The 23578-nt window shown below is 41.0% G+C and overlaps 2 protein-coding genes and 1 pseudogene across 3 annotated transcripts; all 3 read left to right on the top strand.

The window, feature by feature from the left end:
- The first annotated feature begins 500 nt into the window (after nt 1-500).
- On the top strand, nt 501-1134 carry LOC147175124 (ribonuclease P protein subunit p25-like protein; annotated as a pseudogene).
- A 1814-nt stretch (nt 1135-2948) lies between these two features.
- Nucleotides 2949-6236, top strand: cox5aa (cytochrome c oxidase subunit 5Aa). The gene is made up of 5 exons (XM_086074842.1): nt 2949-3115; nt 3780-3896; nt 5473-5594; nt 5674-5787; nt 5867-6236. Exons 1-4 carry the CDS (start codon nt 3043-3045, stop codon nt 5785-5787), a joined length of 426 nt encoding a protein of 141 aa, XP_085930968.1. The 5' UTR covers nt 2949-3042; the 3' UTR covers nt 5867-6236.
- A 520-nt stretch (nt 6237-6756) lies between these two features.
- On the top strand, nt 6757-23564 carry LOC147175122 (AT-rich interactive domain-containing protein 3B-like). Of its 2 annotated transcripts, none has more exons than XM_086073725.1 (9): nt 6757-7165; nt 8243-8861; nt 16701-16772; nt 16851-16923; nt 18275-18458; nt 20059-20309; nt 20385-20690; nt 20775-20864; nt 22449-23564. In XM_086073725.1, exons 2-9 carry the CDS (start codon nt 8313-8315, stop codon nt 22586-22588), a joined length of 1665 nt encoding a protein of 554 aa, XP_085929851.1. In that variant the 5' UTR covers nt 6757-7165; nt 8243-8312; the 3' UTR covers nt 22589-23564. The 2 variants fall into 2 exon arrangements, with proteins under 2 accessions (XP_085929851.1, XP_085929850.1); XM_086073724.1 differs by having other exon boundaries at nt 8238-8861.
- Nucleotides 23565-23578: the final 14 nt, after the last annotated feature.

Raw genomic sequence — 23578 nt, 5'->3', positions numbered from 1 at the left:
CTGTAAATAGTGCAAAGGACAAGTAAAGGTATCAACGATATTAACAGAAATATTAAAACGTTTGCGAAAGGAACTCATTTGAGTTCAAACAATTTGCAAGTGTGTGCGTTAGTGCATCTCATTAACTCGTGTGTGTATTGAGCCGCGTAAAATTCAAGCAACCACACTGAAGCTTCAGGCTCGCACAAAAGTTGCTTGTCAACCCAATAAATGACATTAATGACTGAATTCAATGAGGCGAAATGTCGCATGTGCCTTTAAGAGCTCTTTGTGCCGCTCGACTGTCGGAGCCTCGTGTGTTTGTGGGCATCAGCTGTCGGTGCTGAATACAGCAAGGACGTCTTTTCCCTCACATCAGACGAATTAGACGCAGAAACGTCCCTTATTTTTTTTTATTATATTTTACGTCTTCTTTGTGGTCATCGCCGAATGAAGGAATGCTGAATTGGAGGAAGACGGAAGTTTGGATGACAAAACTACTTCCTTTCCTATTTTTTGACAGTTTTTAAACAATGACAGAAGCTATAGCTCAGATGGTGCGTTCAAGTACTTCACTCAACGCTGACATTCGATCATTATCTCTCGATCGGAGCAACTTGAGGAGAGTCAAGCGCACGGAAGACAGCGGCGCTTATCCCATTCCTGGACTCGCCGCAGACTTTCTCCACATGCGAGTGAGAGAAGGAAGCAAGATCCGCAATTTGCTGCGGTTCGCAACAGCTCGCATGCAAAGCGAGGGCAAAGACGACAGCCACGAGCGGTCGCCGAGACAAGTGCTCTTCACTGGCTCGGGCAGAGGGGTCACCAAGACCATCACCTGTGCGGAGATCCTCAAGCGCAAAGTGGAAGGTCTCCACCAAGTGTCCAAGCTCTACTACAAGACGGTGGATGAAGTTTGGGGAGCGTCACAAGATGGAACGTCGGGCAGAACCATGCAGAGGACGGTTTCTGCCATCTGTATCCTGCTCTCCAAAGACCCTCTCAATCCCCAGGAGCCCGGATACCAGCCTCCCCGGTCGGCCAGCGCCCCCACGGCGGATACAGGGATGTGCAGAGCCACGCTCAAGCTGCCTCCCCGCCCCTCGGCAGCCAAGAGACTCTGCCTGGAGGATCTGGATCAAATGTACTCCATGATCTCCCAAACGGTGCCTCCAACTGATTTATGACATTTTGGAGATTAATTTGTCAAAAAAAAAAAATCATCAGCATTTCAAGTGGAGGTCAACCTTAAACATTTCTTGACAATAATATGTTATATGCGACCTAACTAGTCTACATTTGTGAAATATGAGTTATGAAGCAACATCCAGCCGTTAATAGCCATTTTGCCACTTGCTGTCGACTGAAGATGACATCACAGTTACTCAGGGCTCAGGCAACGACCAATCAGAGCCCACCTGTTTTCTGAAGCGGCGCGGTTAGTGGTTGTTACTTGAGCAACATTGCTTAACTCATAATCCACTAACGTAATATTAACCAGAATACTATATTTATTCTAGTTGGTCTTATTGTCAAAAAACTGACCATTTTGACTAGGGGTGTGCCAAAAAAATTGATTCTCATAAGAATCGCGATTCTCATTTAGCATGATTCAGAATCGATTTTAAATGTCCCAAAATCTATTTTTTTTATGTCTTGCCCTTGTTTGTGTGTGCCTTTATTGGGAGCGCTGTTCATGTTGTACATGATTTGGCCACTTGGGGGCAGTGTGGTTCCACGCGTTCTGATACACTGTTAAGTTGTAGCCATATTAGAGAGTAGATAGAAAAAGTCACGATCAAGTTACTCCAATAAAAGTTTTGTGTTTTTGTTTGTTTGTTTTTTTGCACTTCTGGAAGAGCAAATGCGTAATGTTAAGATGCTTCTCTGTATACATTCCTGAAGCCTTTTGTATGAATAGCCATTTTTTTAGCGCTAATTAGCATTAGCAAGGCAGACTGGGGTAGATCATGATGATTCTTTGCACATCTATAAATTGAAGGAGAAATCATTGTCAATCAAATCATTTTGAATCAAAAATCGATTCTGAAATTAAACCGCAGCCTAAAAATCCAAATCGAATCGCGAGGCAGTCAAAGATTACCACATCTAATTTTGACTGCTTCAAAACATCTTGAAAAATGACATAAACCTTAGGTAGCTTTAATAAAAACGGTTTATTGTTCTCTCAAACGCTTCTCTGCTCTACGAGAATAACTCTGCTTAATTTCCTCAAACGTGCCAACTGTGCTGTAAAGTGGATGATTTGCCCATTTAAATACTTGTAACAGTGTAATATAACACATTTTTTCAAATCTGTTTTAAGTTTTATATTTTGCAATGTCCAATCAATCAATAATATGGGGTAGATGCCACGGACTTCCGACTTCCGGGTTTTACACATCAGCGCCGTTTCGGGCCAACACTCGCACCCCCACCCCTACGCCCCCTACCGCGCGCTCCTGCTCATCGGCGGGAGGGGTCCGAAATGCTTCGGACACTGAGACAGACACTACAAACTCGCAGCCTCGCACCCGTCGACGGGAACGCGCAACCGAGGGGCACAAAGGCGAAAGTGCAAGTACTGGGACACGGCCCACACGTCGCAACCGGAAACAGAAACAAAGTTGATGGTAAAAACCCAGAAGTTGGAAGTCCCGCCTCCTCCGTGGCATATAGTCCATTAGATAGGCGAGAAACCTGCTAATGCAGGAGGCTACGGTGCACAGCATGATTGACACCTCATCAGCTGTCTCTGATTGGTTGTTTTCCTAGAGGTACAAGTTAGGGCCAGAGGGAACTGATTTTTTTCAACGATCAAGTCAGACTGACAGTTTTAACAAATATGACAACTACAAGATTTTTCAAAACTATATCCTCTCCTTTGAAGCCATTTTTTGCTTCCAGCTTTTTCACACAAGTATCAGTCAGTCAACTTCAACTTGCACATGCGCACCAGGAGCGGATGACGTCACAATCTCAGTGCGGCGATTGAGCTTTCCTTTCCAAGTTCCTGCTGCTCGCAAAACTGACCGGTCGGTTGCCACTTGGCTGTCCTGCATCATGTTCAGAGCAGCCGTCCGCCTGTCTTTCTCCGGTGTTCGGAGTTTGACCCGCACGAAACCGGCTTGCCAAGGTATTTGTCACCACTATTTGTTGAACGTTTTTTTTTTTTTTTTTTAGGAGCCGTGGAAGTTGTGATAGATAGCGGACACATCAGCAAGGGTACCCTCTCGGCTCCCGTGCTAGCTAACGTTAGCGCGTGTAACTATCGCTTACAAATACTAATTATACATACTCGTGTTTTGCGTGATAGAGTCCAGACTGAAACAAATAACAGTCATTTGAAATTCGGGTGTGTTGGACTGTTAACGCCCATTTGGTTAGCTTGTTTCGGTGTGTGTCCTTGTCGTGACCCAGTTGAAGCTGTCATGCGTGCGGCCTAGTGGTAGCGCTGCTAATGCTAACTGAGTTCAATTCATTTCTTTTCTCCCCACATCAATGGCAATAAGCGTTTTTATGACGTTTACGCATGCTATCGTCACGCATATTTGGCTACGTGATTGATGAACTTGAAATGTGTTTTAGTTTTTCGGCTGACGACGACGCCCTTAGCCATACATTGATGCATACAATTTTAAGCATTTTTTTTATTGACAATTTATTAATGCATTTTGAAAACTAGACAACATTTTCCTATATCAACTTTACTAGCTGTTTGTGTTATCCACTGTGGAAAGTGGACCCATTACGTACAATGCATTAAATGGAGATTTCTGTATCCACTTGTCACCTCGCAGGTCTAGTGGCCTCAAGGTGTTATTCACATGGGAAAGAAGAGACCGATGAGGAGTTTGATGCCCGCTGGGTCACCTACTTCAACAAGCAGGACATCGATGCGTGGGAGCTAAGAAAAGGTAAGCTCATCAACCAGATATGACGACAAATCAAGCAAGGTACATTCAAGCAGTGGAAGTGAGTTGTTTACCGTTGAGTGCCGGCAGCGATTCGCATGTACAGAGATTCGGAACAGTACCCAAGTGGTTTAGAAAATGAATGGATGATTTATATATAGACATCATCCATAAGAGGGAAAAAAGGTCGTGGTAATAAACTTAAAAACTTTGCTCTAACGGTTCTGTTAAATGATCTTGGAGAAATTACTCAAATCATTTTAGATTTATTTTGGCTATATGAATGTTATTTTTTGCACCATATTCCTCTCAGTTCTAATTTATAACTAAACAATAACATGAATATGTTCGTCAAAGATGCATGTTCCCAATCGGAGATGAGCTTCGCGCCATGCTTGAGGGGCGCCCCCTGACACTCCTTCATGTTCCTATGTAATCATATGACCACATGATAAGTATCGTGTAAAAATGTCCATTGTGCCGTATGATAGTTTTTATACTTTATCTATGGACGGCTCCACAAGGGCTTCGAAAACACGACGTCGCCATCTTGGGAGCCCGGGCCGCCCAATCAGCGATTTTGAATGCTCGGAGGAGGGACGTTTTTTTGCTAAACGTACACCTGCGCAGCACAAGCTGGTGTTTTTCTACATTTTGTGGTTAGCTCTGTTGCTATGCTAACGTAGCATCTAAGCGTTTCACTCTCTCGGCATAACTAATCAATTTACACACAATGCAACTAGCGTTAAAGTTTGGTTGTTCTTGGTTTGAGTGGTCATCCCTGGAGAGGGACGGAGGAATGACACCTCAATGACTGTGATCAATGCACATCGCCACAAGTGCAATTGATCAAAACCTCAGGGGTAACAGTATCACGAGCAACAAATGCATAGGAAACGTGCATCTCACCGCACAAAAGTGCTTTTTGCTCCACCAGTTTTCTTTTACGCTGAATGGTTTTACGTCAATCTTATTATGTATCCTTTCACATGACAAAAACAAATGCAATGCATCACGCTGATGTGATTTTATTATTATTATTTTAAATTACTATATTTCCTCATATTGCAGGCAAAGTAGCACACATCTTTCTGCAGGGAAAACAGGAGGTGTCCATTTAAGACACGGTATTTATGTATTTACGGGAATGACAAATCTGCAATTTAATTCGATTTCAGTGTCTTATGAAAGTGGACGCCACCCTTTAAGGAAATACCAGACATCCATTTTCTGTAGTGCTTGTCCTGCGGGTGAGCCCGTAGTCAACCCCAGTTGACTTTGGGCATTCCGGGGTTGTAACATCAATCGCTGACTGGTCGCCAGTCAGTTGCACACCTGTGGACAATTGAGAATCTTCAATGACCCAACCGTGCAAGTTTTTTTCGTATGGATGAGAGAGAAAGGCCGTAGTTGCCAGGATTCTTATCCAGAACTTTAGAATTGTCACTCCTGCTAATAACTAGTTCACCTTGCTGTCTGGAAAATGTTGTTCATGTTATTTCATGTAAACAGAACAAAAAAATCCATCTGCCAACGGAAATGTTTGTCATATGAAATGTGTCAAAATCGTGCATTTCAGGGATGAACACGTTGGTTGGTTACGATCTGGTACCTGAGCCCAAGATTGTCGAGGCGGCGCTGCGAGCTTGTCGGCGGCTAAACGACTTGGCCACTGCAATCCGAATTCTCGAAGCGGTCAAGGTGAGAGTTTACGCTGCCAGTGACCATCTTGTATTTGGTTGACTGATTAATAACTGGCTCCTTCCGGTTGCTTCCTCAGGATAAAGCTGGCCCACACAAAGAGATCTACCCGTACCTTCTTCAGGAACTTAGGCCAATATTGGACGAGCTCGGAATCTCTACACCCGAAGAGCTCGGCATCGACAAAGTCTGAGTAAGTTATCTGAGCCAAAGTTTCCTTCACTTTATCAGTAGATGTCAGCCTCTTACAATACTGTTTGTTTGTCTTCCAGATCAAGTGGGGGGTGGACGTCCTCAGAACGCAAAATCGGTGCATCTACGTTTGCCTCATCCGTCTGATAATTTAATTTTTCCTTTTATTAAGTTCTTTTTGCTTGTAAAATATTGATGAACCTAATAAAGGACAATTTATCTGTAACATGTGTCGCAAGATTTTCGGAATACTGTTTAAAAAAATATTGCATATAATAATACATTATGAGTTGTTTTATGGGAGGCTGCACTTGTTTGGAAGCGTTTTTGTGATGTTCGCTTGTTGCCACCAGAGGCCAGCATTTTCACCTTCAATGCCATTTTCACTGCATCGGTTTTCATTTCAGGGACAATGTTTAATACAACTCAAATAAACGTGTTCAAATTGCACATTGGTTTCACATTGTTAATCTATTCAAATGTGAATTAAAGCATCAAAGTAAGAGTTTTATTGAACTAGATTGTTGATAGTTATTGGCAGATTTAATAACCTTTATTACCATGAGCGTGAAAAGTGAATGGACTTTTTGAGAGGGTAAGTTTACCAAAAAAAAAAAACTGATGTGACGAAAGTGTGCACACCCTCTTGTAACTGGGATGTGATTTTTCAGAATTATTTAATCATATACGATTTTATCATACTCGTTAGATATGTTTATTTCCAGTGAATGATCTATTTGTGTGATTCGCTAATCGAACTTGGCTGTAGCACATTTTGCTTTCTTCAACCAATCAGAGGACGGGAAAATGCTGACATCGTCCTATAACGACCAATGCGAAATCTGATTGGTTAAAGTAAGCTCAATTGAAGGCCAGCACTACCAATTCACAACGCCGTGGGTAGATTAGAATAATTGACATGGCAAAACAAAAAAGTAACACTCGCAGCCATTGAATAAAATACCTCATTGTCAGAAATGGCAGCTGTTCTTACAGCACTTTTAGGTTAGTGTTGTTGGTGCCTGCAAGGAAATCCACTTTTACGAGCAGTGGGTGGGCCTCATTCATTCATTTGCGCAAGTTGGGGGGTGTAAAAAAAAAAAAAAAAAAGACAATTCAAGATGTTTGTAGTTACCAAGCGCTGTGACCAGGCAGTTTGTTCATGACCCCACCTCCCACTCTTCATCCTGCTACCCTCCTCCTCCTCTGCTCCACACGGTTTGTTCTCCTAAAACAAGAAGAACCCAAGCCACCAAACCACTTTGGTTCCGAGCCACCTTTCCCGTCCGGAAGGCTCGTGCGATGCGATTCGTTCGCGTGGGGCCCAAGAAGAAGGAACAAGTCGATCGGAGATGATGGATTACTCCAAGGGGCAAATGGTGAGTGTCGACGACCGCTCGGTTTGAAGCTCCCCACTCGTGTTTGCTTTCCCGACAAAGCGCTGCAGGCCACATATCTGCTCGCTTAGCTCACACTTAGTTGCTTTTAACCATGTAACCCACAGCGGCACATTTGGCTTAACGATATATTTTTTTTATATGCCCCCCTTTTTATTAGCTGGTTTTATTAAACCGAACATCGGCCAAGTGGTTTCCTCCCATTTTAACGCAGGGGACATAAAATGTCGCTTAGAAAGTTGCCTGCCTTATGTGTGTATGTGTTAGTTTTATTTTTTTGTTGTTGTAGACCGCTTTATTTTTTATACAGCACCGATATTGTATTGCACAATTTGATGCATCAACGGTTCACTTTAAAATGAATGAACAGAAAAATGTCCGTCTGTCTGAATTATATTATTCCCTTAACACAAAACGTGACGGTTATCCAAAATTTAAGATCGTGCTCGTATTAACAAAAAAAAAAAAAAACACAAAAACAAGTCTAAATCCAGTGTTTGTGTATATGTTTGAGCTTTTTTTCAAACCACACAGCACAAACGTTTGCTATCCCACACTTTGATGTGAAGGTTTCCCCATAAAACGAATGGAATCATTTTAGATGAATGAACACGAAAATGTGCCACCATAGCTTGTTTTAGACAAACCCTACATCGTTTGCACTCAAAAAAACTAAACAAACAAAATATTCCATTTGATAGCCAGAAATGGTTATTGGTTAGCTAATTTCAGAGAAAGGTACAAAACTAGCAATACTCCTCAGTTTCTAATGTGTTATTTCTTTCCCGTTTTTTAAACATTTGTTGTTAGTTACAATAAAAAATAGTACAGAAATCATTATACATTTTTTTGCAAGGAGAAGATGAAAAATAAATGAAAAAATAATCATGGAAATCAGGCTGACAGCCCAGCTGATATGCTAATATTTGGATAGCTGTCATCTATTTATCTTTCTCATCGACAAGCTATTTTGTTATTTGCCCTTCAATAGGAATTTTTTTTCTTCATTATTACAATCGAAACAAATTGAAGCCATAGCATTTGTGTGTCTCAGTCCAGCTTTTCTGAGGAGGGCAGCTCCACAAGGTGCCCCGCGCCCAGTCCTGCCGGCCTGAAGCTGGAGGCGTTGATGGAGCACCTCCAGAGGCAGCAAGAAGCCAAACAGGACATGAACCTCCAGGAGAAACACCTGCTTCAAGCTCAGCTCCTCTTCGCCCAGCACGCTTCCGCTGCGGCTGCGAGGGCCCAGCCGGGTTCCAGGCCGGACCTATTCAGAAAAGCGGATGGTCTCTCTCAGCAAGCTTTGAGCAACCATCTAAGCAGAGTTGATGCCGGGGAGGAGGACGAGGAGGAGGAGGAGGAGGAGGATGATGTTGAGGAGGATGATGATGATGATGATGGTGACGCTGATGAGGAGGAGATGGGGGCAGACGCCGGGGAGAGCGGGTCCCATCAGGAGGCCAAAAAGCCCCGACTGCAGCAGGTTCCGGGCCTCCCTTTCAACCCTTACCCCGGGCCTCAACCGGCAGCAGGAAAGTCGTCTCCTCCTCCGCCTCCGCAAGTAGCCATAAAACAGGAGCAGGAAGAGAAGGAGGAGGTGCTGTCTCCCGTCGGCCCGCCTGCCTTCACGCCTGCCAACGGCTTCGCTGACTGGGCCTACGACGGGCCTCTCAAACAAGTAAGCATCCTCTTATAAGTTCAACGTCTGTAGCCGCTCGCCGTCAGCCTTTTTTTTTTGTTGCCGAAAGAAGAAACGGGGCTCTTTTGGCAACATGCCCAAAGCGTAATCGTTCTCAATTGCCATTTACAGCGGAGCGCGTCGACTTCACTTATATCATGCGCGCTTGATAAAATGCCACCAACCTGGCTAATTCCTCTTGGCTGCGGTCCAAGCCGCCAGTACTGTAACTCCGAGGCAATGCGCGTGTTCGCTGATAACTGCTCAACGCTGGTTTGGCAAGCAGGCGGTCCAACAATATAAAATGTAGATCAGTGCGATCAAACTTTCTTGAGCCAAAGCGCATCATTTTTCTTAAGAAGAATCTCACGTCACCCCACCAAATAAAAATGGCACATAAAGAGCTGTACTTTTTTTTTTTCTCTCTCTTTTTTTAAAAATCAAACCAAATTTTCAAATCAATTTTAAAAACAGTCTTTAAGCCACTCCCAGTTGAAGTTTTTTTTTGTAAACATACAGAAAAGGACACTTTGTCGATTTTAAAACAAACACAAGCAAAAAAATAATCATCTAAATCCGCAATTACAATAAACAATGTCAGATTTATTATACATAAATGTTTTCGGAAAATTAACCATGAATTAATATCAAAAGACAATTGATCTACTTAAATCGGTTATTTTACTAAACAATAAATGTGGCATAAACTTAAGTCAGTAAATCCCAAGTTGAATTACAACAACAATGCAAACATGTATTGTAGCCTTTGCGATAAAAAAATGACATTCTTCTACATTGGGATTTGGTTAATTATTCAGCGCTACACACAGTAACATATTCCTTATCCTCTGCGCAGAACAACTCATATCATTGTCGTGCTGACGAGCAGCCTCTTTAAGGCACCAATGTGTTCTGAAATTATGATCATTTCGTCTCAAGTTACTCAATGTACTTAACTCTGTGTGAAATCCTATTTAGTTAGATATAGTGTTGTTTCTGATACCGATACCGGTATCAGCAGAGGCCCCCGATACTACATAAAAACAGTAGTATCGGCAAGTACTAACAAGTAACATGCCGATACTATTTTTCTTTTTTTTCTTTGTTTCTTTTTTTTTTCTTTTTTAACATGCCGATACTATTAATAATATAGGACATTGGATGCAGCATCTTGTGTTTTACTTGTGCACAACTTTCACTGATGTATGACGTATTCACTGCCAAGCTAGGATATCCTATTGGCCCTTGAATGCTCTAAACCAATGGCAGGGCAGCTTTTTCATGTTGGGAAAAAAAAAACCGGTATCGGTATTGGCCGATACTGCAAAACTGGGTATCGGAATCGGTATTGGGGGCCAAAAATAGGTATCGGAACAACACTAGTTAGACACAAAGCTATTATTTTGTTGTATGAATGTCAATGTGTATTTATGGTCATTTTACTCTAGTGTAAGAACATTTAATCGTTCAGCCTGCCACTATACGCCCCTCACATAGATAAATAAACAAAATATATCAATGTATTTCTGACACAATAAAATCAACAACCACTAATGTGTCATCATTGGTGGTGGTCAATCACTGTCATAGATAACTGTTTCGGTATGTCTTCCGACGTGTGTTGCTTTTTTGGTTAACGGAAGCCAACCTAACAAGCGCTCCTGTCCCTTGCGCAGGCCCCCACGCCAATGCAATTTATAATGATGAGTGAAGCCGGGCTGATGTCTCACAGCATGTAACTGTAAAGTTTACTCGCAGTACATTTTCAGTGAAGCAGAAGTGGCGAATCCAGGGGCTTGGGCACGCTCCTTTTATAGTATATTTCTGTTGAACTCATTCACTGCCATCGACGGCTATAGACGTCAAAAATTCATTTGAACTATTTCTATTAGTTTTCCCCACTTTTTGTTAACAAGAGTATGAAAACATATAGAACATATATAAAATTTGTGATTAATTTTGAGTTTAAATAATTAAGTAATCAAACAAAAAATGATTTTTTTTAATTGTAATTAATCGCATAACTTCAATAGTTAACTCACGATTAATCACACATTTTATATCTGTTCTAAACTCTACAATAATTTTTTTCTAGGTTTTCATACTCTTGTTAACAAAAGTGTGGGAAAAAAATGTTCAACTAATAGAAATAGTTCAAATGATTTTTTTGACGTCTATAGCCGTCAATGGCAGTGAATGAGATTCAGTTCGTCATCCCCTGTCTTTATTGGTTTGGAGAAAAAAAAAATCTTTATACAGGACTGGCTGCACCCGTAAACAAGTCGTTGCTAAGATAGCGTCAGCCCTGCATAATTTAGTTGTCTCCTAGCAACACTAAATGGCACTGTAATTCACATTCAAGTAATCAATACAAAATGGCAACGAGAACGCAAGTCCTTTCTTCGGCACGGCGCTCGGGGTGTGTTGAAAACATCACTCTCGAGCGCGTAAAATCCTGCGCTGTTAAAAACGCATACAGGGATTGTTAATATATATGTTGTTGTTTTTTTTGCCCAGTTTAATTCTCTCCTTTGCTTGAAGCGCCGTTCGCAGTCATGCCAAACTGTGATTTTTCACAGGCTCTTTATATGCGAGGTGCGGGCTGTCACCTGCAAGTGAAAATCCTCAGATGGAGATTCACTTTTGGATCTCGTCCCTTGGCTATCGCAGCCCGTTTAACTGGATTTAAATGCAGCTCTGATTGTTTTGCTGGAAATGCTGTGGCCATTTGTTTTAGGGGGCTCTGGAAACAAACTTTACATAATAACAGCTGCACAGTTTCCCTTCATTTTTTTGTCTTTTTAGCTCTTTCGGTCTTTGTTAAAGAATGAAGTAAAAAAAAAAATAATCGCTACACTGGACGGCCATTGTTCACCCTTGTGTGTGCGATCTCACTGTAAAGGGCCTCGTGGCATTTTCCGGGTGTGTGAAGAGCCCCCATTTGCTCAACAAGGGGTCGTTTTAAATGATCTTGACATGTATGGGAGATTAAAGGCAGAATCATTTAATTTGGATTAAAATTGTAGCCCCCCCTGCTGTTCTATTGAAGCTCCATATTTTCACTTTTGCTCAGCTGAATGATTTTATAACGAGGCCTTTAAGAATCAATTAAAAACAAAAGGGTGGGTGTTGAAAATGAATCCTCAAATACTACAATATTAAAAAAAAATCATATTAAAGAACAAATGAAGTTTGGCAAAAGTGATACATTTACAAGAAGTAAAAAGTAGATATATTTTTTTTTATGAAACAAAAGAAACCTTTTGCTGACCTACATACTGAATACGTTCAGCATTCCCAGGGTTGGTTGTGTGAAAGCTCTGTGAGCAATTAACTGCCAGCTCTTTTGTTAATAGAGCCACAGTAGGTCTCACTTGCTCATCAATAAGGGGGGGAAGGGTTTTATTTCCATTTGATGGTGAAAGGACTGGGATGTTTATCTACCTTCGCGTCAATAGAGTTTCTACGCGGGGGAGTAGAAAGCCCTTTATTAGAAATTCTAAGCTAGGCTATTACATATGTCAAAAGCTACCCCAGGGTGCGGTTTGTGTGAGAGTAGGCTGCAGACAATCATTTAGCGAAGGCTAAATAGGAAGAAGACATTTCATATATAATACCTCGTAGAATTGGAGGTGGGGGGAGGGAGTTGTTTACATGGCCGCTTTGGAGTAAAACCAGATGAAACTGATCTTTTGAGAAAACGCTTTTTAATAAATGATTGTCACTGTGCACGGTGGATGTTCTTATACAGTAAATTGTAGGGCTGAGCAATTCAATTCAATTCAACATAGACATTTTATTTTCAAACCGCAAATGCAGCAATTTTGAAAAAAAAAAATGCTTGTTTTAAAAGCTCTAAAAGTTGTACTTTTTAGTTTAGAATTGCTTACCGGTACTTTAACCAGGATCTGCTCTACATTGTGGCCAAGGGTACAATCCAAGTCAGTTATTGCGCCTGAGTGGCATCCTAAAGCTAACTAGCTAGCTAGCTAACTAGCTAAGGAAGCATTTTCTCTGGGGCAACTGGCTTCCATGCGAGACGGCATAAGTGAGAGGCTAACAACAGAAGTTTGATAGATCTGCCAGATGGTCTTCATTTAGACCGTACTGCTGAAGTGTGGATTTTAAAGCTTGTTAGCTATTGGCTCGCTAACTATTCACATACACGCGTATTCTGAAGGAACCCACTTCCGTGTTAACAGCTTGATAAAGCCGCACAAGACACATGCACACTCTCCTGTTTGGTAGAATTTTGTGACGTCATAGTGAACATCTAAAATTCTGCAAGTCAAAGTTAGCAAATTGAAGAGGGTGAATAAACTCTTTCTTAATAATTAATGGTTAATTTGCCTTTATTTTAGCATAATCCTACACTCTAAAAACAGTTGGGTTAAAAATAGCCCTATTTGAGTAAAAAAAAAAATTGGACCAATTCAACTTTTGGGGTTATTCAATTAACCCCAACAGTTGGGTCAAAGGAATAACCCCAAAATCGGGTTGCTTTGTGGTTTTAGAATTTAATATTTCCCAACATTTAGAGTTATTTTACCCCAAAAGTTGGATTGGTCTATTTTTGACCCATTTCAATCGTGTAATTCAATTTACCCCAAAAGTTGGATCAAATGAATAACCCCCCAAAAATGGGTTGCTTTGTGGGTTTAGAATTTAATATTTCCCAACATTTAGAGTTATTTAATCCAAAAAGTTGGATCTGTTTATTTTTGACCCATTTCAATCGTGTTATTCAATTTACCCCAAAAGTTGGGTCAAACGAATAACCCACAAAACAACCCAACAGGGTTGCTTTATGTGTTTTTTATTTTTTTTGACCCAACGTTTTGGATTAAATAACTCAAAAAGTTGGGTCAGTTCACTTTTGACCAAATTCAATGGGGTTATCCAATTACGGTAAAGTTGGGTCAAACTAATAAACCACAAAACAACCCAAACAATTAGGTTGCTTTGTGGATTTTTAAAATATAATTTGTTTAATAACTCAAAACATTGCTTGTGTTTCGAGAAAAAAACATGCGGATTGTGGAAAAAAAGGACCTGGAAAAAAAAAAATCACATAAGAATCCCAATTAGCTTATTTTTCAGAATTGTTCAAACCCTAACAAATTGCAAGTCTTTTCAAAAGAATACTACATTCAGGGGACAAGCATTTGTCGCAAACGAGGCCTGTCATGGGTCCATGTGAACAAGAATTGTTTGAACAACTGCTTTTTCTAAGACGTCACAATTTTTTTCGAGGCCGTTTTTGAAGCAAGCGTGGAAAAATCGACTAAATGATTCTCGGTAGAGTCTGAAGAGGCTAATGTGAGCGGTGTTTGTACTGCAAACACACGGGACGTTGTCGTCGATGTTTTTTTTGTTGTTTTGGTTCCCATGTGTTTTATAGCTGAGAGTGTGAAATGTTGTTATGGGACCATGCCTTGAACCGTGGTTTTGGTCGTCAAGTAAAAACAACGGAGATGTTACAATCACAATCAGAGCAATAACCAAAACATTCCATTATTTTGATGAAGCGCATGTGTGATAAATGGACAAGACGATCCTGCCCGGGTACAAGCGCACGTTGTGTTGTACTAAAACACGCCCTTGTTTTAGTACAAAACAGCAAATTGAAATGAATCGTGAGCCACGTATGCCGACAAGCCGAGCGGTAACAGTTGTGGTGACAACACTGACGTCAAACGGTGACTTTTTGGATGTATTATACACACACGGCGCAAATTCACTTTGCTCAACGTGTTCACATTGCTATCATCTCACTGCCGTTGCGTGCGCGTCTGCGGGACAATAACATCTCAGCGGGCTTTTCCGCACGGTTGCACACTCACTCCCATTTTAACCTTTAGCTGTCACATGAAGTAGGAGCTCATGGAGCAATAACATGTCACATTAAACTAGCTAGATGACAATGGAGCCTTCTCCCTCATCTCCCGCTCGGCGGCCGCAGCTTTGAGCAAACTCTCCCCCTTAAAATAATGTATTATGTATACACAGTAGAGCAATACAGGCACCCTTTCTGGGGGGGGGGGGGGGGGGGGCAGGTCAGGGGGAGTAAAGTCCACTGTCCTGGGTGATAACAGGTGGAATATTTTGAGAGGAATCGCGCTGCTTTGCCAAATTGACCGGACAGCAAGCATAAAGAGGTTTGAGATCTCACATTAGTGTGTGTATACCAAAATCGGGTATTTTAATAGACATGGTCCAAAGTAAACTAGAGCCAAACTCAGATGTATTTTTTGAGGCCGGTCCAGTTCTAATATTTGACAGGCAACAATTCAGATTTATTTATTTATTGATTCATTTATTTTACTTTACAACAGAGAGACATTTTCAAGTACAAAATGTGCAAAAAAAGCATGAACTGATTAATTTAGTTTTAGATTTAGGCCAGGGGTGTTCAAATCTGATTCTTGAATGCCACTATCCTGCATGGTTTAGAATGGATGTTTCCCTCTTCCAACACACCTGATTGAAATGATCAGGATCGTTATCAAGCTTCTTCAGAGCTTGATGATGAGCTGATCATTTGAACTTTCCTTCCTCCAACACACCTGATTCAAATGTTGATGTTTCCCTCCTCCAACACACCTGATTCAAATGATCAGCTCATCAAGCTCTGAAGAAGCTTGATCACGATCCTGATCATTTCAATCAGGTGTGTTGGAGGAGGGAAACATCTAGAAAATGTTATCACCATCAGGTGGGTTGGAGGAGTGAACCATCTAAACCAGTGGTGGGCAAACTCGGTCCTCGAGGGCCGGCGTCCTGCAGGTTTTGGAGGTTTCCTTGCTGCAACGCAGCTGATTCCAATCAACAGGATTGTTACCAAGCTTATGCAGAGCTTGCTGATGAGCTGATCATATATCAGCTGTGTTGGAGAAGGGAAACCTCCAAAACCTGCAGAACTCCGGCCCTCGAGGACCGAGTGTGCCCACCCCTGATCTAAACCATGCAGGATAGTGGCCTTCAGGGACCGGACTTGAACCCCCCTGACCTAAATCCATCCATCCATCCATCCATCCATCCATTTTCTGTACCGCTTGTCCTCACAAGGGTCGCGGGGGTTGCTGGAGCCTATCCCAGCTGGCTGGCTTCGGGCAGTAGGCGGGGTACACCCTGTACTGGTTGCCAACCAATCGCAGGGCACAAAATCAATCAAAAATGACCTAAATCTAAAACAAAATTAATCTGTTCATGCTTTATTGCACATCAAACGTCTTCAGAAGTTGATAACGATCCTGAACATTTGAATTTGGTGTGTTGGAGGAGGGAAACATCTCAACTTTGCAGGTTAGTGGGCCTTGAAGACTGGATTTGGACACACTTAATTTCGGACATAAATGTATGCAGAACATAAGCAACATAATAAGCCAAGTTACTTGCAAAACATGATTTTCTTCTACTCCGTTATTTTCTTTGCCATGAAGTGGTGTGGGGAGCAAAAAGATCAAAAGTAATTTTTCAAAATAAAAACCAGAGGCACCTTTCTCACATGTCAAAACATGTCATCTTTGCTTCAGTTGCATTTGAACGAGGGCGTCCAACCGAGACGGAAGCAAATTCTAACAAGTATGAATATAAACCATATCAGCATGTTGCATAAGATATTGTGTCTTGATGGCCACATGGGAGGTTGGAGAAGGAACGTTCACTTAGCCATACATCTCCTTTACTTTATGCCCGTACCTTTTTGTACAACATTATATTGGCGTTTAATTGGCAAAAGTCCAGCCGATTATTCTTACTTTGAAAAAAGCCTAGCATGGGCCGGCAGATTCATCAGTCAGACCCGAGTCCAACCCACTTCCTTTTCTCTTCCTATAGCGAGCTCCCATCTGGCCTGAGGAGAATGAAGGCGGAAGAGGACGAGCAGAACCATCGAGGGACTTTGCAAAGGTCAGTCGATTCAGCGGAGGCCATCTGTCTCGTTTCGACAAGAAATGACACTAATGAGCTTTTTGGTCTGCGTCGTAGCTTTACGAACTGGACAACGACCCTCAGCGCAAGGAATTTCTCGATGATCTGTTTGTCTTCATGCAAAAACGAGGTCTGATTTTCATTTCTTGATCTTTTTAATAACATTTTTAACTCATTCAAACAAACAAAAAACAAAACGTTTTTTTAATACATTGTCCTAGACTCCAAAAATGTATTTATGTTTTTTTATGTTTTGACGTCTGGCATGAAGAGGTAGTACAAAAAAACGACCTGCAGGTGGCAGTAGAGTATAAGAGATCAGCCAGGCCCATGTTGCAACAAGCTCTTTTTGACTTTTCAACAGGTTTGTGAATAATGATGAAACTTAGCTATATTCTAATGCTAATTGCTGCAAAGCGGAAACAGATACAAGTATACTTTTTTCCCTGATGAAAAAAGAGACTCTAATCTTTCTTTTGGTAGGTTCCATGTTTTGATAGCAATAGAACAGAATATTCCGTAGACCTTGCCAAATCATTCAAAATCCAGTATAACAGCCGGGAGCGAAGGGGGTTGCTTCAGTGAAAATGGCTGCGAGTTAATGAGTTAAAATTGTGTTTTTTTTAACTAAACGCCTCTCAAAGTGTTGGCCTTTGTGTTTAATGTCCCGGTGACTTTAAATTACTGCAAATTCTGATAGAAATTAAACTACAGCTATAACTCATGATTTAGTAGTTGCCAACTCTGTGTCACTAAATTCTGAACTACACTTGACAGCGAAAATATAACAAATCTAGGGCAAAAGGTGCAGTTCTATATTAAGAGATGTTAAATGCTAACCAAAATGTCAACATCCAGTCAATCTGATTTCATGTAAATGTGCACCAGCTTGAAGATTTTTTCAAGCATTAAATTGTATAACATAAAAATAAAATGAAAGGCATTAAATGCTTGGATCTACAGTATATATTTCATGAGCAGTTCAAGGTGATCATGTTTCACTGATTTCATACAACCTTTTCGCGCACAGGCCCACCGTGCACGTGTTCATGCCTTAGCCCAGACTAATCTTTATTTATTCAACTTGTATTTAGCCTTCTTCATTAAATGGCTTTACTATTGAGGCTCAGAGCGGCTCTGCTGTCAATCTCGTGATTGGCAGGAACTGGGAATGCAGCGCCCCCCCCCCCCCCCCCACACACACACACACACGCTGTGCTCAAATCAATTCTAAAACAAAGCATTTGCTGTGGAATTACAACCCCCCCCTCCCCCATCCATCTGGGAAAAAAATTCATTACAAGACTGTCTTCGCAGATACACACACGATGAGCCTTTTTGTGTGTGTTTTGTTTTTAACCTGCTGATAATATCTGGCCTTGAGGTGAGCAAAGCAGACCGCATGTTGGTCACTCACGGCTGCAAATTGAAGAAAGTGACATCATTATATTCATAATGATCATTTTTTTGCTTTCCTTCAGGGACGCCTGTGAACCGTATCCCCATAATGGCCAAACAGGTGCTGGACCTGTACAAACTTTATAAGCTGGTGACGGAGAAGGGAGGCCTGGTGGAGGTCATCAACAAGAAGATTTGGAGGGAGATCACCAGAGGTCTCAACCTCCCCACGTCCATTACCAGCGCAGCTTTCACTCTCCGCACGCAGTACGTGTCTGATGTATGACAGTGGATAATATCTAGGTTTATTATTACCCTAACCGTGGCAAAAACATCCGGATGGTGCACTTGCTCGTGACGGGGTCACACCGTGTCAACTTCCATGCCTTGGCAGCCCCAGTTTATATCATGATGATGCAAATCATTTATTACTCCTTCCTCCTCACAACAGCAAAAGTCAGAACACTGTCAGCGCAAAAACAAATGCACTGTAAACTCAGGTCTGTTTAAAATAAATAGTGTGTTTTATTTTACACTAATAATCCAAAAATGATGAAGGGGAGAATATAATTCTTGTGGTTCCTGCAACTTTACTTATTACAATTTTATTCTCTGAGTCTGACTTTATTAGTATGACTTATATTATTATTAATATATTATATAATTTTCACAGATTTCTGACATTATTCTCAAAAGCAAAATTCTGAGATTAAAGTTGAAATCTCAGAAAAGGTCAGAACTCTCACTTTTATGTCAGAATTCTGCTAATAAAGTCAGAATTCTCACAAGTCAAACCCGAATTTTTTTTTGGACAATATGTTCTATGCAGCCCCACTGGTCTAAATATGATGTTCTGGTTAATATTGCGTTAGTGGAATATGAGTTAAGCAGCAAAATACAGCCGTTTTTATCTATCTCAGGGGGCGGCCATTTTGTCACTTGCTGTCGACTGAAGATGACATCACAGTTGCTCAGGTCTCAGGTAACAACCAATCACAGCTGAGCTTCAGAAAACAGGTGAGCTGTGATTGGTCGTTGCCTGAGCCCTGAGCAACTGTGATGTCATCCTCAGCAAGTGGCAAAATGACCGCCCCCTGAGATGGATAAAAACGACTGGATTTTGCTTCATAACTCTTATTCCACAAATGTAATATTACAAACCAGAAAGACTTTTTATTACGAATGCGTATTAGGGCCAAGTATAAATATATATATTTTTTTTTTAGAAGGCGGGGGCAATATTCCGAGAAAAAAAAAACTCGTAAATTTGCGACTTTATAAAGTGGCAGATTTGTGAGGAAAAAAACAACTCAGAAACTTACAAGAAATACACGAAGCGTAGCTATAGTCTAATTTGAGCATTCGTTGGTGGTTAATGGGACACTGTTTATAAAATGAAAAAGCAGGATGGAGACTGATTCATTCTTAATTTAAACTTTGCTCATCATACACGGCAGCCAGAGCGGCAACACTTCCTGATCCCTTATCAGCTGACTAACACTAACCAATCAGAAGCTAGCATACTTTAGGTAAATGCAAGTGAATGACAGAGAGCAGCAAATTCGACACATCAACTTAGATACTTGTACAAAAAAATACCAAAATGTATGAATGTGTAAATAATAATTCTGGAAACAAAAATGTACAAGTAAATATTTATTTTAACAAATTAATTTAAATGCTTGATCCTCAGGGTGTGGACCTTCACAAAGCAGTACCCAACGCTTTAAACATCATATGGTTAATACCCCCACCCCCCCCCCCCCCTCTAAAATATCGATTTATACGTAGCCCTAATACGCCGTCGTACCTTATGACTTTTGTGTAAAAAAAAAAAAACCTGCTGCGTTTAATGTGGACTCTTTAGGTATATGAAGTACCTGTACCCTTTTGAGTGCGAAAAGGAGGGTCTGAGTTCTCCAGGGGAGCTGCAGGCGGCAATCGACAGCAACCGCCGAGAAGGCCGGCGTCCCAGCTACACCAGCAGCCTGTACCGCTACTCGCCCTCTCCAAACTCGGCTCCGCACAATCTCCTCTCATCGCCCACGATGCAGACCCCCACCTCTGGACTCAACACTTCCAGTCAGTCAATCAGCCCGAATGTGAAGAAAAATCCAGGTATGAGAAGCACCCGTTGTTTTTCCCTTTTTTTTCTTCAATTGATTTAAATGGACATTCTGCACAATGCTACAGAGGAGGTTTCAACTCCAGTAATTCCCAGCCGGCTGCCCATGGCACTGGGACAGCAGCAGCAGCATCATCATCATCAACATCATCATCATCAGCAGCAGCAGCAGTTGGCCCAAGCCGCCACTCTGGAGCATCTGCGAGAGAGGCTGGAGCGCGGCGTAGGGGGCGCTGTCGCGGACGGCCCGGAGAAGAAGATGATGCGTCTGGCAGAGGAGCAGCAGCGTCTCATGCAGCAGGCGCTCCAGCAGAACCTCCTGGCGATGGCTTCCCACTTCAATCCCCTGAACTTCAAAGTCAACAATGGTCACGGTGAGCGGCCCTCGGCGTTAGCATTCATGGACCTCCATGTGAGGCGGCCATTTATCCGGAATGTTTGCCTTGGTTTCCCCACAGAGAGCAAACAAGATTTGTCCCTGAATATCTCCGCGAATGGAGCGGCCAGTATTAGCGTGTCCGTGGAAGTCAATGGCACCGTGTACTCGGGTAAGTTGTTCCAGTTGCTCATTCCGTGTTTGTTCAGCGAACACTTGAAACGCGTTGAAAATCATCTTTGACTTTTTCAAATTGAATGGGCAAGCCATTAATCCGTTCCTGTCAGAGGAGTTTCATAACTGACTCAGTAAGATGCAGTAACATGAGTTGTTTTTAGCAGATGATAAAGAATCTATCACTGCCGTTGGGTTGAATAGGGCTTAAAAGTGGAAGTCATTTCTTGACAATAATATGTTATATGTGACCTCATTAGTCTCAACATGACATTCTGATTAATATTACATTTTTGGAATATTAGTTATGAAGCAAAATCCAGCCTTTTTTATCCATCTCAGGGGGCGGCCATTTTGCCACTTGTTGTCGACTGAAGATGACATCACAGTTGCTCAGGTCTCAGGCAACGACCAATCACAGCTCACCTGTTTTCTGAAGCTGCGCTGTGATTGGCTATTACCTGAGCCCTGAGCAACACTGGTGTGGTGTGTGTCATCTTCAGTCGACAGCAAGTGGCAAAATGGCCGCCCACTAAGATGGATAAAAACGACTGGATTTTTCTGCTTAATATTCCGCTAATGCAATATTAACCAGAAAACGATATTTAAACTAGTGGGGCTGCGTAGAACATATTATTGTCAAAAAAAATTGGGGGGGTTTGACTTGACAAAATATAAAATTCTCTAAATTTGTTTATGCTGGGATTTCTTTTCAACACAAGGGGTCAAACTCTTTGGACTCGATGGACACAAAAACAATGATGACGTAGCCATGACATCATCGCTTTCACGTTCAGGTCTTAGCATCTTGTGCTACTCCTCTAACACATTCATGTTTTGATTGTCCCATTAGTCCTGCATTTTGGAAGGATATTGGAAATTATTTGAAGTGTGAATCCAAACACAAGATTGTATTGAATGGTAAAAATATTATTACCCTTTTTTTTTAACTTAACTATGGTTAATTTGTGTACTTTGGTGGGAATTTTTTTTATATATTCATGAATGTAAATTTCTAAACACAAGTGCTTTATTAAAAAAAAATATAATAATAATAATAATAAAATAAAAATAATTATATATATTAATTATATATATATATATTATATATATATATATATATTATATATATATATATATAATATATATATATATAATATATATATTATATATATATATATTATATATATATAATATATATATATAATATATATATATATATTATATATATATATTATATATATATATTATATATATATATATAAATATATATTATATATATATATATATATATAAATATAAACTCACAAAGCTAATTGAATGTTTATGGGGTTTTTTTTATTCCGCTTTTTTTATGTGATTTATGTTGATCTTCATGGTGTATCTTTTTTTCTTTTTTTTACTACATGTAAATTAGATTGACTCATCTATGTTCAATAACCGTAAAAAAAGAAAAAAAAAGAAAAGCATGTCGTCCTGCTTGCATAGCCACAAGGATGAGTATCGGCATGACACCCAAGGGTTGTCGTAATACGCTGGACTCCCCTAACCCGAATTCACTTGCGCTGGTCTTCGTCAACAGGAACACTGTTTGCTCAGAAATCCGTCGCTCCAGTGGTTTCGCAGGCTGTAACTCCAGCGGGGACGAGCGGTTTCAGTGCCTTCTCCTCCTCCCGCAGCCCCTCCTCTTCATCCTCCACCTCCTCCAAAGGACCGAATTAAAGACCAGTTTTTTTTCTCCTTACTCCGTTCTTAGCTATGCCTTTGAGCGGTATGCATTATGGGGAGCTCTCGAGTCGGGCAGGAACAGTTTGAAATATGTCTGCCGCTGCCAGGTCTAATGTCTTGTTTCAGCCTTGACACACTTGGATGTTCACGTTTGCTGTTAGTTTGCGTTAATATTGTCAAGCGCGTGGCCTCGGAAAGCTTCTAAACGTAACTTGTTAATCTATAGTTCCTGATGTAAGCTTTTTTGTTTTTGTTTTTTTTAATCGTAGTGATGTTCACGTTCGTGTCTTTAGTGCTAAGAGAGAATCAATGCTGTTTTTTGCGACATCTTTATCATCCTGTTCTGTCGCCTTTTTAGAACAGCGGTGTTGCCAAAGTGAATAAAGACCAAAAAAAGCCTTAGCTCGGTGTCATAGTTCTGTCTAGAGTTTTCACGGCAACCTTCAGGGAAATTTGTACACTTTCGGGTACCACGTTTATATTTAGAAGCTATTTTAGAAACATTTGCTTGTTGGACTTTTTATTTGTATTTTCCTTTTCCTTATTTAATTATTGTAGTTCTGCCTTGATCATATCTGCTGCGAGTCGTTTTGTGTCGAGGAGACGCCGTACTTACCTCATTTGATAAATTGTTTTTTTGGGGAATTTCTGAACTCAGGAATGTCCAATGGACCCATAACTGTGCTTTGATGTATTTTTGTATAGGCGACGAATGTATCATTCATAACCTCACGTTGGACTGAACCAGAGCTACCTCAACCCTTGAGAGAAATATGCAATTGTTAAAGCAGCGGGAGCTGATGTAGCCATCTGCCGACATGTACTGTAAGTGGACAATCAAGTAAAATTGCAAACAAAATGTTACTGACAACTTGACGAGTGTAAACACCAAGGCCCTGTTTTGGTCTTTGACAAGATAATTTGTTGGATGTGCGGTCATGTGGAATAAAATAATCATTTGTGCTGTTCAGTGGGTTTGTTTGT

Source organism: Leptonotus elevatus, chromosome 4, assembly GCF_054856555.1.
Source record: "Leptonotus elevatus isolate MCC_2025b chromosome 4, RoL_Lele_1.0, whole genome shotgun sequence".
Classification (NCBI taxonomy): Eukaryota; Metazoa; Chordata; class Actinopteri; order Syngnathiformes; family Syngnathidae; genus Leptonotus; species Leptonotus elevatus.
This window is presented reverse-complemented; position numbering and strand designations above follow the sequence as displayed.